Source organism: Pelecanus crispus, chromosome Z (assembly GCF_030463565.1).
Source record: "Pelecanus crispus isolate bPelCri1 chromosome Z, bPelCri1.pri, whole genome shotgun sequence".
Classification (NCBI taxonomy): domain Eukaryota; kingdom Metazoa; phylum Chordata; class Aves; order Pelecaniformes; family Pelecanidae; genus Pelecanus; species Pelecanus crispus.
Genome location: NC_134676.1, coordinates 66,781,438 through 66,797,759, shown reverse-complemented (window position 1 = coordinate 66,797,759; position 16,322 = coordinate 66,781,438). Strand labels below are relative to the sequence as shown.

Here is a 16,322-nt window from a genome sequence, read left to right as displayed (position 1 = left end):
GGTTCCTCTGGGAGAATAGCCTGCCTCTGGTAGTGCTCAAAAGCAGGTACATGAGGGAGAAAAGAGAGAACATGCTTTGATAATTCCTCCTTAATACACTGTCCATTTCCATGCATTTTCAGTTCAGTGAATTCCTCTTCCATCAATCTGTTCAGTCTCTCCTTAAACACATACAAATTTTTAGCATCTGCAATGCCCTGTGGCCTATGGTTCAACTACCTGTTCCACTAACAAGTCCCTCCTTCTGTCTAAAGCCCCTCCATTTTTATAATAATATAAAATTTCTAATAATTTATTGATTACTTTTCTAATAGTTTCTAATAAACTTTTGATTTGATTTTTTCAATTGCTGCTGGATAGCAAGCTTATCTTTTGAGGGATATATTGTAGCACCCACCATCTCACTCCTCTGATCACTAATGGTCAGTCTAAAGCCCATCACTGTTATTTTTTTCCAGTATGTGTCACTCTGGGCTGTGTTCTCCTAACCTCTCTTTCAGGACTTGTAACTATTTATTTACCTTTACAGGGATTATGGCCGCTGGGTTTGCCTTAAAGCCTTTGGTGGGGGTCTTTGTCAAAAGACTTTCAGAAATGAAAGTTGCTCTATCAACAGGGCCACATTTATCTGTGCTTCTTGATTGTTTCAGGGGTTGCAGTAAGTTTTGAAACAGGGTCTCGCTTAACAGCAGCCCTGTGATTCTTTTGCATCCAGACGTATTTATCCATGTGCCCATTAATTCTACTCCTTATTGTAGTTGTTCCTAACTTCCATGATATAGGCATAGTAGTTTATAAATCCCAGTTCTCTCATGCTACTCCTTTTTTTTTTAAATTATGTTTGTCATTTCTTTAGTCCTCCGGTTCTAAAGCAGCCATAAACAATATGGTGTACACTGATGTTAATTCAGAAAATTTGTCAGTGAGTTCCCTTAGGTCCTTTGGAGGAATACTGTGTGATCCTGCTGATTTGTTACTGTAACAAGCAAATACTCCTCTATGTATTTTATGAGCTCAATTAGAGACATCCTTTGATGAGGATCCAAGAAAAAAAAACAAACTAAAAGTATATACTGAGGGTTCAGAGTTTAAATCTGACAGTGATCAATGCTGATGGCTTAACGATGGCTGCTCATGGCTTGGATAGGCTGGGTAAAAAACTGGCTGGGTGGCCAGGCCCAAAGAGTTGTGGTGAATGGAGTTAAATCCAGTTGGTGGCTGGTCACAAGTGGTGTTCCCCAGGGCTCAGTATTGCGGCCAGTTCTGTTCAATGTCTTTATCAACGATCTGGATGAGGAGGTCGAGTGCACCCTCAGTAAGTTTGCAGATGACACCGAGTTGGGTAGGAGTGTCGATCTGCTGGAGGGTAGGATGGCCCTGCAGAGGGACCTGGACAGGCTGGATCGATGGGCCGAGGCCAACTGTATGAGGTTCAACAAGGCCAAGTGCCGGGTACTGCACTTGCACCACAACAACCCCATGCAGCGCTACAAGCTTGGGGAAGAGTGGCTGGAAAGCTGCCTGGCCGAAAAGCACCTGGGGGTGTTGCTTGACAGCTGGCTGAACATGAGCCAACAGTGTGCCCAGGTGGCCAAGAAGGCCAACAGCATCCTGGCTTGTATCAGGAATAGTGTGGCCAGCAGGAGCAGGGAAGTGATTGTCCCCCTGTACTCGGCACTGGTGAGGCTGCACCTGGAATACTGTGTCCAGTTTTGGGCCCCTCACTACAAGAAAGACATTGAAGTGCTGGAGCATGTCCAGAGAAGGGCAGCAAAGCTGGTGAAGAGTCTAGAAAAAACTTATGAGGAGCAGCTGAGGGAACTGGGGTTGTTTAGTCTGGAGAAGAGGAGGCTGAGGGGAGACCTCATTGCTCTCTACAGCTGCGTGACAGGAGGTTGTAGTGAGGTTGGTGTCAGTCTCTTCTCCCAAGTAACAAGCGATAGGATGAGAAGAAACAGCCTCAAGTTGCGCTGGGGAGGTTTAGATTGGATGTTAGGAAAGGTGTCTTCACCAAAAGGGTTGTCAAGCACTGGAACAGGCTGCCCATAGAAGTGGTTGAGCCCCCATCTGTGGAGGTGTTTAAAAGACGTGTAGATTGTTGCTTAGGGACATGGTTTAGTGGTGGACTTGGCAGCATTAGGTTAATGTTTGGACTGGATGATCTTAAAGGTCTTTTCCAACCTAAATGATTCTATGATTCTAAGAAAGGGTTATCACATAATAAGAAGACAGGAACATGCACTAAACACTGATATTTAAAGGTGTCATGGTTTAACCCCAGCCGGCAACTAAGCCACACACAGCCACTCGCTCACTTCCCTCTCAGTGGGAAGGGGGAGAGAATCAGAAGGGCAAAAGTGAGAAAACACGTGGGTTGAGATAAAGGCAGTTTAATAGGGAAAGCAAAAGCTGTGCACACAAGCAAGGCAAAACAAGGAATTCATTCACTACTTCCCATTGGCAGGCAGGTGTTCAGCCATCTCTGGGAAAGCCGGGCTCCATCATGCATAATGGTTACTTGGGAAGACAAATGCCATCACTCCGAACGTTCCCCCTTCCTTCTTCTTCCCCCAGCTTTATGTGCTGAGCATGATGTCATATGGTGTGGAATATCCCTTTGGTTAGTTGGGGTCAGCTGTCCCAGCTGTGTCCCCTCCCAATTTCTTGTGTACCCCCAGCCTACTCCCTGGTGGGGTGGGGTAAGAAGCAGAAAAGGCTTTGACTGTGTGTAAGCACTGCTCAGCAGTAACTAAAACGTCGCTGTGTTATCAACACTGTTTCCAGCACAAATCCAAAACATAGCCCCAACCTAGCAACTCTGAAGAAAATGAACTGCCCCAGCCAAAACCAGCACAAGAGGAACAGTTTTAGGACTGAAGAAACACTTGCAAATTTGGAAAATCTAGAACTGACATTTTCAGTATCAGCTTTATTTGCCTTAGAGTATATATTTATGATAGTCTTTAATTACCTGATCAGATACTGGTGTGGATTTTTGCTTCTTTTTCCCATCCAACCTCCTCCTCAGTGCACAAGGACCAGCACAGAAGGAGAGTGTTATCAGACTGTGTGAGAAACCAAAAAAACCTACTAGTTTCCAAACTTTGCAGGTGGTGTAGTTTGCAAACAGAATGTTGGGCTTTTTTTTTATTACAGTGTATTTGTGTTTAGTTCCTTTAAGCTTTCAGAAAAACAGTACTGCAAGTTTAAAGCTCTTGTGCTTTACCTATTGTATTGTGTATTGTAAATGTAGTTGCTTTTTTCCAAACCTTCTTCCCCTGTACTCGAGAAGACTTTTCCAAGCATAGCAACCTAATTTCTTTACCATCCTAGATGTGTATTTTCTGGATCTACTGATCGATATATATTATATTGTCTAAGGCATTCCTGCACCTGTTTATCAGCAGCATTATTGACATGGTCTTAATTATGTGTTAATTGTCCATTGTCTTAGTGGTCCATTGACTTTTAAAAACCACTTCAATTCAGCCATTTTAAAATCAACATTTATTTTGGTGTCTGTCTTTGTCATTAATGGATCTGCTTGCTCTTTGTACTACTACTTCCTGTTAGTTATTTTTAAAAGCCTTTCTTGTTCCTACTAACTTTTTTTAATATCATTAACTCATCCTGCCCTTCTGCTTCTTTTCCTTTTGCTCTGTTGATTTCTTAATTTCTCATCCAGCTTTGTCTTAACCTCCAATCCTTTCAGCAGTGTCTCAGGAAATGATATTGACTGCTTCCTTTCATTTTTGTTTTTCAAAGGAACTGTATACTATTGCACTTTAATCTTTCAAGGATTAGTCTCCTATTTTGCTGCAGAGAGATTCATTGTTTGCTCCCACTGTATTATGTTCCCAATTTTCCGAAAAAAAATACAATACTGTATTTTTCATATCACATGGGTTATAGTTGTACACTTGCCCTCAAGTCACTCCGCTCTGCACTTAGTAGTTAAATATTAGTTGGAACTGTAAATGTGTAATTAACTAGCTTTCTAATTAAAGTACTCACTACATTAAAACTTGGTAGTATTTTTAATCAAAATGAGTAAAGTGCTTTAAAGTTACCTTAGGTAAGGCAACTTTTACCTTAGGTAAAAAAGTTAATAGCTTATAGACACTGTCATGAATTTCTGCATATATATTTTCAGCAATGATCCAGCAGTCATTTAACCTATTGGGCTTTCCACTGTGTAGCTTGAGAATGCTGTGATAGATGGATTTGTCACTCAGGAGTTATCTGGTGAGTTTTAAGCACACTGGAAGTATAACAAATTGATCTGAAAGTTGGAATTTTTCTACTATTCTCCAGTCTTGAGGTTGAGAGGTGCAATTCCCCTGTGCACCTTTTTTTTTTTTTTAACTTTCATGACTTTACATTAACTTTCAGATAATAACTTACAGATCTTTGTTGGAAGTATTTTGGCGTATAATACCTACACTCAATATCTTGTTCCTTTTCAAGCTCCACTGTGTAGATGGCACTTTTACTGTTGACTTCCCTTTGATATGCAGCCTGGGAGTGTTAGCTAGCTGGTACTTCATATGGAGCATCACTTATGTGTCATTGTATGTGTGTTTGCATGCTTCTTGTATCTTTACACAGAGTTTTAAGCATGTTTGATAACACCCTGTTCTTACAAAGCTGCCCATCAGTGAATGTTTCTGGTAGTAATGAAAAGTGAAGAGTCCTTACTACGGCAACTTAAGTGACAACTTATTTAGAAATAATTCTTGTTGATAACCTGTAATGACATCCTCACTGAAGAAGTGAGTGAGTTTCTTCATAGTTCTTCACAATGGGTAATATAAAACATTATTGTATCTGCTCTTACTTTAAAAAAAGGAAAGCTTGCTCTTAGAAGCCTGGTGCCTTCGTCTACTTGGTTTTTAGTTAATATGTTCTTTTGGTAACCTTTTTATCATTTCATGGGACTGTGTAAAGCAGTTCAGGAAAAGCAGGTTAATAGAAGAATATAGACTGTAAAGTGTTCTAAAAGATGTGGGTTTTGGTCCCAGTGGAGACTGACACTCCAGCCTACTTACTGTAGCTGGAATGTATTGATTTTCTTCTCCCCCATTTTAGCTGCACCACTGAATTAGGTATTGTGAAGCATCTTTCCCTGTGAAGAGAGGAAAAACTGTCATGAACTTTTTCACCCTAGCAGTACAGCATTTCAAACTAAACCCGATTGAATAGAAAAGTCTGTAAGGACTCTTAAAAATCTTGTAACTCAGCTCCCCACTGTCATTTTTCCCCCTCCAATAGCTGTTCCAGCAACGTTGAGAAAGTATGATAGATGTTTATTAGAAAATAATTTTTACATCTTTTTTCATTAAAAACAACAACAACAATAATAATAAAAATCTGTGAAAACGATGCCTTCCTGTGGCATGATCTCCTAAGGTTAGCAAAGTGGTCTTGTTCAGGTTTTCAGCAAGATGTTCAGTTACTGTTATAATTGGCTGATGAGTAGGTTTGGACCTAACTAGAATGCCAGTGTTCGATTTCGCAGTGTCCTCTGTGAAGATATGTCACCATTTACCCTGGCTTTAGTGACAATTTTCTAAAAAGGAAACTCGTGGGAAATCATTATGCTGTTTATATGTCTCCCTTGTTGGAGAGCATTATCCTGTGATATTTTAGCACTGTTTTCCACTGCATGATGGCATCTAGCTAAGGTTAAGGCAGAACAAGTCCCTTTGCAATTTTGTGACTATATTTTACTTGCTGAAGGAGAAAAGATAACCGACAATTAAGTATTTCAGATGTCACTGAAAGAACATGTGCAACTGATCAATGACATCCTTAGGGAACATGATTTTATGAAACTGATAAGGTAGAAAAATTGGGATTTTTGTGATTTGTGTTACATAATAATAATTGCACCCGTTTGATGAAAAAGACATTTCTGCTGATGTAAACATCAGGCTTTCCCTTGTGGTTTTTTTTTTTCCTGAAGCACGGAGTAGTTCGTTAAAGTGTGACAGTAACAGATAAACACCCTTTACGATTTTCTAAGAAAATATGGTGCTTATACTCTTAGTTCAGCTGAAATCAATGAGTTTGAAAAATGTATTTCTGGAGTCACTTCCCAAATCACTTGCCAGAGGTTGTGTTAGGTGTTTTAGTTTGGGGGTTTTTTTATTTATTTTAGGAAGGAAATACATGTGCTGGTTTTTTTCTTAAATTAGTCTACTTAGCACTCTGGGGCCCATATTTGAAACTCATTGCTATGATCTTGGTAGAATTCAGATGTATTAGAAGTTCACATTACTAACAAACTTAATTGTGGGGTTTTATTTCTCTGAAAATATTTATCTTTAAGTTTCCAATTGTAGAGCAAACAAGGTAGTAGTCGTGTTTACAAGCGAATGTCATATATTCACTTGAACAAAGGCTACAGTTGAGCACATTACATCACAAATTATAAATGGTGATTTAGAGACTTTACCTGCTGGTTCCTCTTCTGCTCAGCTATTACTGAAAGACCATCAAGTTTACAGTCAGAAGTAAAAAAATCTGTTGTGTTGTGGGTTGTTACAGGTAAATTAAGCCAATTGTGATAACATTTATTTCTGATTTAAGAGTATTTTTTTTAACAACTTAAATAGGAAGTTGAGAATGCTTACATTTTTCTCTGGACATCCACTTTGGGCCACCACCAGAGGTAGAAAACGCAGGTAGGCAGACACACCTAATCTGGTGTGGCTGGCTTTTTTTTGTTGTTGTTGTTCCTAGTTTTTTTTCTCTTTCCCTTTGGCTTCTACCATGTATATCAAACATCTGGATTATGTGCTGGTCTTTTTTTGTATTGAAGCCAATGAAGGCAAGCCAGAAGATAATTTGCCCCCTTATAAGTATAATTAACTTGTACCTTCATTTATTTTTTAATTCCTTAAAATGTATGTCACATTACATTACATCAGTTGAAAAATCCTCCTTTGTTCAATGCAGTCATTCCTCCTTTCATAAAATTCTGGAAATGACAAAATTCCCAATCAACAGAAGCAGCATCCAAAGTACAATGCAGTGCAAAATTGCCTTTGCTTCTCTGCAAATTCTACACTTTCAAGTTTATTTATCACCAAAGCAGAGTTATTGACAGTTAACAAACTATGTGGATTAACACACTAAAACAGATGCTATTTGCTTACATCTTTTTGTGAAATACATTTGGTCAGGGCAGGGTTATCAGGGCTTGGGTTGACTTGATGCATGTCGTGAAAAAAAACTAAAAGAAATAGCATAAGATATTAATCTTGAGTGAGTGGAAATAGAAACAAATAGGTTTCTAAGAGCTGTCGGGAGGTTTCCTTTTACACAATGATGGATCCTTCTCTTCTTCCCTGACAATCACTGTTCTGTTCAGCAGCCTCAGCAGGCAGCTCAGCTTTTGGAAAAAGCTGTCAGTAGGTGTAAGTATAAGGTTGCACATAAGCATCAGATGCCCTTAAACATCTTTATACAACTTTTTGCAGTTCTTCATTGCATATAATTAGTAAGATGGTTTTATTTGAGCAAATCATAGGCATTATTATGCAGTTCACACACCCTTTGAATATGCATCCACCTCCACCCCTCCCTCTGTGCATAACCTGAATGCAGAACAGGATAAATTTTGCAGCAGCAGAGTGCTGATTTTGCAGTATGCAAATGAAGTGGCATTTTTTAATGCAGCATCTTCATATAGAGGTGAACTGAAAGGCTTAACACTTGCCAACATTTCAGACCATTAAAATCTAGAATAGAAAAGTTCAAAAGCTGCGTTTTTCCCTGTTCTTTTTTTCAAACTCATTAGTAAGGGCCTCAGCTGTTGAAGTGTAGACTCTGAAATCAGATTTGCAAATGTAACATAAAAAAAGAACCAGTTTTCAAATATCTTTGTTTTCAAATGTGTTTCTCTCTTTAAGTCTATGCACATCTTACATAATTTTTACACTAACTGGGGTTTCATTACACAAATAACCAAACCATTTACTATAAACCAGGTATAAAATCTAGATGACCTCTAGATGTCTCTTCCAACCTAATTTTTTTTGCGATCCTTTTACCCTTTACATACCATTGTGTCTCCCTAGTGATACTGTAATGTAAAAGAATACACACGCAGGAATAAGTTACTTCCTAAATGTAAACTGAGTAACATTTCTTCCCATCACCAGTCTTGTTTATTCTCTAGGTTTTGTTTCTCTTATCGTAGGGTGTGAAAATGAACAGGATGAACATGGCTAGCTTTACTTGTACAAGTCTATGATTCTATGATTCTAAGTCATTTTATTTATAAATCTAGTGAAGTTTCTTCCATGCATACATTCACTCTGGATCCAGGCCTTTATGAAGGAAAGCTCTTTAGGGAAGAGCTGGTGGCTTTCATTTGCATGTGAAGTACCAGTGTTATTAGAATATATGGCAGTATGAACAGTAAATAAATAGGGACTTAATCTTTCAGGTGAGACATTGGTTGAATTTACGAACTGTTTTGTTTGTCTCGTGCAAATTAAAGATCAGCAATTATTTTTGGTCTGCGTCTATGAAACTGTCAGAGATCTATTGTTTCCTTCAAAAGTCATTGTTTCATGATGAACCTAAGCATCTAATTTATTTGTTACATATTTTTAAGTGTACTTGTAATTAATTTACTGAAAATTGTAAATCATCTTATCAATGGAAAAACAAAGGAGGATGGAGTCTGGCTGTTATGTCATTGCTGTGGAAGAATGTGGCAGGTCTAGCCAGCAACTCTTTGGTCAGAGCTTTGTCCTTAGGAGTCACAGCACAAATGTGAGGAGTACATTGTAAGCTGATCTGTCAAGTCAAGCAAAGATTTTCCCTTGTTAGCATTTACCAAGGCATGCATTAATAAAATTGCACGAAAAGTGGAGACTTCCTTTTTCTACTGATGTGCCAGACAGGAGTCTTCTGTGAGGTGAATGCAAAAGCACTGAGCTGTAGCTGCTTTATTTTATGTTTTAAATAACCAGAATTTTATTCACAAATGAGTGTGCCAATAACTTAATTCCAGAATCAGACATCTCTGCTTGAGAGGCATCTATCTAGCTTAGCACCAGTGATGGCAGGTGAAAAAGAATGTGGTAGGATAAGCTGAATGTATTTATATGTGATTCATTAAGAACTGTGGTTTTCCTATTGAAATGAAGCACTCCAAAATAGGTGTAAAAAAATGGAGAAGGGTTGAAAAGTGTTGCAAATGGGAAATGTTTTGGTAGCTTGAATAAAAGCGTGCGATATCTAAAACATTAAAAACCCTTGAGTTACTGTTTTGCTTTTGGATTTTTTCTTTTGCAGACGGTCATTTTAGAAAATGAAGAGCTCCCTAAAATATTTCTTGATTTCCTGAACGTTCGCCATGTACCTACCTTGCCAAAAGCAGAAAGCTGTGGGTAAGCTCTCATTTACTGAAAAATACATAGAGGCCAAAAGGTCCGTATCCACTCAGTGCTGATGCAATGCCATTGACTTTAAATGGTCTTGCAGCCATCTCTAACACTGTAAAATAAATGGGCATTAGGTTCATGTTAAGTATGTTTATATATCCCCCAAAGGTGGTAAAATAAATGCAGCCTGTTCAAAGACAGAAGTGAGGTTTAATGTAATATTCTTGGAAAGCAAAGAAGAGTTTAGATGAGAAAAATATGATTTTCTCATAGATCTTGAGGCATTTACTGAAATAAATTTTGTAAGATATTCATAAACACTCACTAAAGTTGCATAGAAAGCTTTTGCATGTGTTTTATGCTCATAGTATCTGGACAAAATAGAAGTTTATTCTGTGATCGTTTTATGATCTCCCTCTGTGTGTTTGAAAATGAGGTCTTTCACCTTTCTGAAGACATCTTCCCCAGTGACTCCATTGCCCTTCTCCTGGGAAAGGTTCTTGATCAGGGTGGGAGAAGGAAATCTTAGTATGATTATGATGAGTGTAATGACCACAGGAATACCCAAAAAAGTATAACTGGAAGCTCTGCTACCATCTGCAGCTGTAAGGTTTGTAAGGAGAATAATTTCTTTTGCTGTGCAAGCTGACGTAGTTGGAAAGTCCAGCAATGTTACCAGAACTTGCTTCCCAGAAAGCTGTGTGGTCCTTTTCCACTTTGGGGGAGGCTGTGTGGATCTGCAGTGGAGAGAAGGCGAGTTGAAAAAAGTGGAGATAATTTTGAGGCCCTCTTACACTTGGTGTCCGTGGCCCAGGGTCTCCAGAGTGATTCAGAGGCTAACAGACTTGTAATTTTCACTTGTAGTTAATGACATCAGCCAATACCCTCAGTGGGACTGTACCCCATCACTTCATAGATAGATAGATATGCATGTGAATCTGTTAGAGTAAAATGGATGCTGTCATTTCCAAGCAGTGGTCGTTGTAAAATGGTATGATCTCCACATGCATTTTATCACACTGCTTTATGCATTTGCTGACCAGAAAAAGGTTGCTCCCTTTGATGGTTTTTAAAGGATTTGTTTGGTTTTTTTATTGTAGAGTTAATTTTGTTGTAATCAGTTTCCTCTCACTTTACTTGCAGCTCTTTTGATGAAACAGAATCTGAAGAATCAAGGTGAGCTCAATTTCTACTCTTTCTAGGACAGCAGATTAATAAACTACTTGAAATTATTGGCATTTACTGTATTTGTTCCTTGAAGTTGACACAATAGTAGTAACTTAGCATTAAAATTAGATGTGTTTGTTAAATGTTATGGCTAGTTTCATCAGCTGTACTAGATCCATCCATTTGTAGTGTGAATTGTGCATCCTTAAGCTTGTATTGAGAAATTCCTGACAGAACCCTAATAGACTAGTTCTAGCTCTGAAATATTTCTGGGAATGTTTTTTACCCATTGAGGTGTATTTTTTGTAGCAAGAAGATTTAGCAGAAGAATTAGATGTTTGGGTTCTCCCCTATGCATTTGATAGAGCTTTGTATGTATCTGGTTGCACTCCTTGGCATGTGTATGTACAGAGCAGAGCAGAGAGGGCTGGCACTGGCTGGGGGAGGATGTCTGTACTGTGACCAGGGTGGGATACAGCCCTGTGAGGGGCTTCCAAGGACTTTCACCCCATGGGTGAGATGTACAGCAGCTGCTTTGGGGGCTGGAAGAACGTGGTGTAATTTCAAGTCTGTTTGGGGGCCTGAAGAGCCTGTAGACCGTGGAGTATGGTTGTAGGTGATCCTGTAGCCTGCATTACACCAAGTACCAGGGAGCAGGAGGTCTCAAAGCCAGCTGCAAGCTGGCCCTCCTGGATGCAGCCCCTTCACTTCCAACTGCACATTGACGGTTTCACTGTGTGGCTGAGGAGCAGTGAGCTTTCCTCCCAGGATATGGAGCCTGCTCAAATTTTTGGGCAGCGCTGTTGTGCAGAAGCACACTGGCATGGCTTCTGCGCAGCTCGACCACCTCACTTTATCAAAGCTAGTTTGTAGAATATTCTGTTTGCTGTCCCTTGATACTGACATCCCTGTTCTTGACCTTTCCAGCAAACTGTCCCACCAGCCTGTGCTGCTGTTCCTAAGGGATCCATATGTCTTGCCTAAAGCCAACGGTAATCAAACCTGTCATCTGTTAACAGCACTTTACTGATCTGACCCTGCACCGCATAAACCACATTATTATTAATACTGGCCTAGTCAAATGACACTGGTCCAAAATCTAATAACCTGCCAATAAAACGATAGTTCTTGTGTAAGAAACCATTAAAACACTAAATGGGGTGGGTGATTTATAAAAGAGTGGAATTTTCTCCCCCAGTTGTTCTCTCAGACAAACCTACTGAGAATTCAAATCAAAAGATGAAGAACATTGCCTTTCTTTTCTTGTTGTTGACCCTTTGGGCTGTTTTGCCTGAAGGATTTGAACTTAGAGGCGCAGTCCTTTGTAAGTGCTTTTTCCCTAAACACCAGTCGATCTATTGTGAGCATGTTTGTATTTTCATTTGGATTATTACTATTTCTTATCATTTATAACCTCTAGAGCTCTTTGGAGGGGGTGGTAAATGGATGTCAACTTTAAGTATAATTGATGTTTCACAGGACATTTACGTTGGCATTCATCTCTTAATACATGGTTCAAAAGAGTGTTTGAAATAGCTTGTTATAAACCCTTTTTTTAAATAAAAAGTTCTTCACATTATTAATTCAGAGAACTTACCCTCTGTCATCAATTAAATGTGTACAGGGAAAAAAAAAATACCATTTTTAGTAGTGTGTTCCTTCTAGTTTTGTCATTTTACTTGTTTGAACTGTTGCTTCTACTAAATTTTGTATTAAAAATGTAATACACTTTCAAGGGAGAATTTTCTCCCAGAGCTGCAGATTAAGATTTATTTTTTTAATGTGGCATTTTGTTTGATTTTACAAAATACTGTGTTGAAATCAAGAGTCAGGTTCTTGAGCTTCCTTGAAAATCACGAAATTTTTAAGAGTAAATTTACGAAAGAACACTTCTTTGTTTGTAGTTTCTTAGCCAATGAAGTGTACTTCCTTGAGATTTTCTCAAGATATATATAAATACCTGAAGGGAGGGTGTATAGAAGACAAAGAAAGCCAGGGTCGTTTTAGTGGTGCCCAGTGGCAGGACAAGAACATCAGGAACATCAGGAAACACTTTATCACTCTGAGGGTGACTGAGCACTGGTAGAGGTTGCCCAGAATGGCGGTGGAGCCTCCATCCTTGGAGATACTCAGAAGCTGTCTGGACGTAGTCCTGGGCAACTGGTTCTAGGTGTCCATGCTTGAGCAGGGGGCTGGACCAGATGACCACCAGTCTTCTCTTCCAGCTGCAACCATTCTGTGATTCTGTTGGTTTTCAAGCTGTTTTTCAAAACCATAGGGACTAGGCTCATGTATTTTGAGAGGGTTAAGTATCTCTCTTGCAGGTAATGTCCGCTCTAGCTAGTAGCATGGCCCAACAGTATTGACCCTATGGAGTCCTACTGAACTTAAAGTTGTCATTCTACAGTGAAACAGCAGGTGCAGCGGTCCTGTGTGACCAAGGTCCACACTGGAACACACATTACAGGGTTATTTAGTTTTTACTTTGACTTAGCAATAGTCTGGTCATGTGGACTGAATGCCCATTTGAGGCTGGAGTGATGATCCGAAGCACCGTAAGGGGAGATGGTCTCTTCACAAGGTCACTCCTGACCAAAGTGACAACAGTAATGCAGAAGCACCCACAGTTACCTCTGTCTAAAAGCTGGTCCAGATGCTGCCTATACTAATATTTAGTGAGGCACATTGCATGTCTTAATCTTACTGTTTAATGCTCCTCTTCATTGCAAACTTGGATTCCTGGGGAGCAGGGAGTAAATTATGACCATCATTTAATTCCATACCATTCCTGAGAGAGAAAATGGATTTCATATACAGTTATCCTGAAAAATGAAGGCAGTGCTTAATGTTTCCAGCCTATATATAAGGTTTTGCTGTAAGCCTTCTATGCAAGATTTTGCAGTTCTGTGATGGTATTTATCTGCCTTCCCTAAAGTGTACTCCCAGCAAGGCTAAGCTCCCTTTTCTTGAAAACATTACGAACTTTATAATGAATTTTGCAACTACTCTTTTAAGTAGTGCTTTACTTGGATTAAGATAAAAGCCTCTTCTAATGCATACGTTTAAATAATAAGTAGGCTACATTAATGACATCTGAAACAAAGGACTTTTCAGGCTTTTGCCAGGGCATTTTTTGGCCTTGATACACAATATTTAGAATTTCATATGGCAGGTGAATATTCTTTGTATTTGAAGACCCTAAAACATCAAATTCCTTTGCAAGTTATTCTTTAGCTTAATGAATTAAAACACAAATTAGAATGTGAGTTGTAGTTCAAAAAAGGAAGAAGAAAACCAAATCATAAGTCTAGAGGCTGTACTAGTTGACTCAAGTCCAGTTAGAAAGAAACAAAGTTTTTACACAACTACCATTGCCTTAATTTTTCTTCTTGGTTTTTAGTTTGCAGCACAGAGAAAAATATAGGTGAGCTTTCTAAAATTTTCTGTCTCAGATCAGTTCTTACTTTGATAGACTCTGATTGCTTTGTAAAAAGCAGCCAAGGCTGTTCAAACTATGACCAAAAGTTAAGTGTCCATTAGCAAATAACTGTTCGTTGTATGTACTCTTTGAAGAAGGTGAACTATTACAGTTGTTTGGATCAGAAGTGGAGTTAGTCTTTCCTGGATATAGGAATGCCTGTGTTAACATCTTCCCATAAAATAAGAAAGTGTGTATTTGTGGGTTTTTAATTAAATAGATAGTTGTTTCTGGGACACAATACTCAAAAGAACAATTTTTTTTTTCCCTCATTGCACTGTTTTTATAAAATATAGTCTTGCCATTATTCTAATGACTGGACTTTAAGCATTGTTGAGTTGCCAGACAAATTCCCAAAAATAAGATTCATAGTTACAAACCTCATTGATTTTCAGACTCCCTTTTTCATGATGTATCTAACACAGGCTGAGTGCATGAGCACATCACTTGTGTAAGGTGGCCACTTCTTTTTGAGGGGGTGGGGAAAAAAAATTATATACTATTTTGAAGAAAAATGAAGGAAAAATCTAAAATGCTGTAAATTGAAAATGATACCTCAGAAACTAAAAAATGGAATCTCAGATTTACTGTCCCTTGGTTGAAAATTGTTCTGACGATTCTGACAGGACAAGGAGCAATGGTTTTAAACTAAAGAATAGATTTAGACTGGATATAAGGAAGAAATTTTTGACAATGAGGGTGGTGAAGCACTGGAACAGGTTGCCCAGAGAGGTAGTGGAGGCCCCATCCCTAGAAACCTTCAAGGTCAGGTTGGACGGGGCTCTGAGCAACCTGATCTAGTTGAAGCTGTCCCTGTTCACTGCAGGGGGGTTGGGCTAGGTGATCTCTAAAGGTCCCTTCCAACCCAAAGCATTCTATGATTCTGTGATTCTTTGAGCCATGTTAGTATTACAGATCCGCAAGACTGTGCTTCGGTGTATTTATACATTTAACTTAAATTAATATGCTTGATTTTTTTAAGCAACAAAGTCTCACAGTAAATCTGATGCTGTAAAGTTGTATCTTTTTTAATCAATACTCATTTTCCTACATATACTGTATGTTATAGAAGAAGCAGTAAAAACTGGGTTCTGGAACTGCAGCATTTAATTTAGAATTTAGAAGGAAATTTAGAAGGAAAGTATCAGATTGCCCTTGCAAGTGTATTTTTTAATAACATTAATGACAAGAGCGTAGGGTATTCTACAAGGCTGATTTGGGATAGCTGAGCTTGCAGGACTTGAGGAATCATTATTGGAATAAAAATATTAACAAGTAATTTATAATGATGAGTTAATATGAGAATTTGGGAAGAATTATACATGTATTGTTTACGGTGGAGGTTCTAGTTCCTTAAAACATCCTCAAATATCTCTATTTGTAACATCTTTAATACACTGGAATCACCTTATTAATACCTATAACACCTTTAAGCCAATGAGGATCTTTTTTTTTCTTACCAAGTCCAAATCTACTTTTCGCTCATTATTTTTACCTCCAAAATCATTTTAGCAAAAGAATTAGGGGCAAAGCCTGATTCCCACACATAGTAGGTGATCTAATTTATCAAGTGTCTAATGATTTTTATAAAAGTCACATGTCTGCTTTCTGAATATCCTGTAGGCTGATAGGTGAAGGAAAGACTTGATTAGTGTGGAAAGTTCTGTATCAGAAATAGTCTGTTCTTCTAGGCAAACCCATTTCCTAGTGTACTAGCAATTTTAAGATAGTAAGATGTGATCAGAAATTCTTACTCTTAATGCCCAGTAATTTAAGTGAACCCTTCATTACAAACACAGGAGTTGGTGCATTTGAAAAATACTTTCACTCCAGTTAACGTACATCCTGCCATTCCTCTGTGTGGATCTGTTACTGTGTTCTATCAGGTAATTCTTTCGTGCTAAATTTAACATGAATATTAAGTGCCAGTTTCCTCTACATCTGTGGTAAGAACATAGTGGGTTTTTTTCTTTCAGGTATTACAGGATGACTTTTTGTAATACGTGACATTTTATGTTGATTAGACAGCCTGAAATTTTCCTGCCTCAAATAATCATCTCTGATCGTACAGGCATCCTCAAGTCTTCTCAGTCCAAACATTGCTGTAAACCACAATGGAAAAACAGCTTTGAAGTATTCCCAGTAGCAATCTTGGAATTCCTTCAAGTATATTGAGATTTTGTTAGAAATTGAATTGCCAGTGTAATCCATCTTCCTTGTGAGAAAAGATTCAGATAAAGAGCTGGAGCCTAGCAGCATTAAGTATTAGAACACCC

At 38.5% G+C, this 16,322-nt stretch overlaps 1 protein-coding gene across 2 annotated transcripts in view; it reads left to right on the top strand.

Moving 5' to 3' along the window:
• Nucleotides 1–16,322, top strand: part of SNX24 (sorting nexin 24) — a 95,301-nt gene that overhangs the window by 78,630 nt on the left and 349 nt on the right. For both annotated transcript variants that reach the window (XM_075726820.1, XM_075726819.1), the window contains 3 exons: nucleotides 9,313–9,407; nucleotides 10,545–10,577; nucleotides 11,496–11,560. In XM_075726820.1, coding sequence (XP_075582935.1) covers nucleotides 9,313–9,407; nucleotides 10,545–10,577; nucleotides 11,496–11,560 — 193 coding nt within the window. The remainder of the gene's footprint in view (nucleotides 1–9,312; nucleotides 9,408–10,544; nucleotides 10,578–11,495; nucleotides 11,561–16,322) is intronic.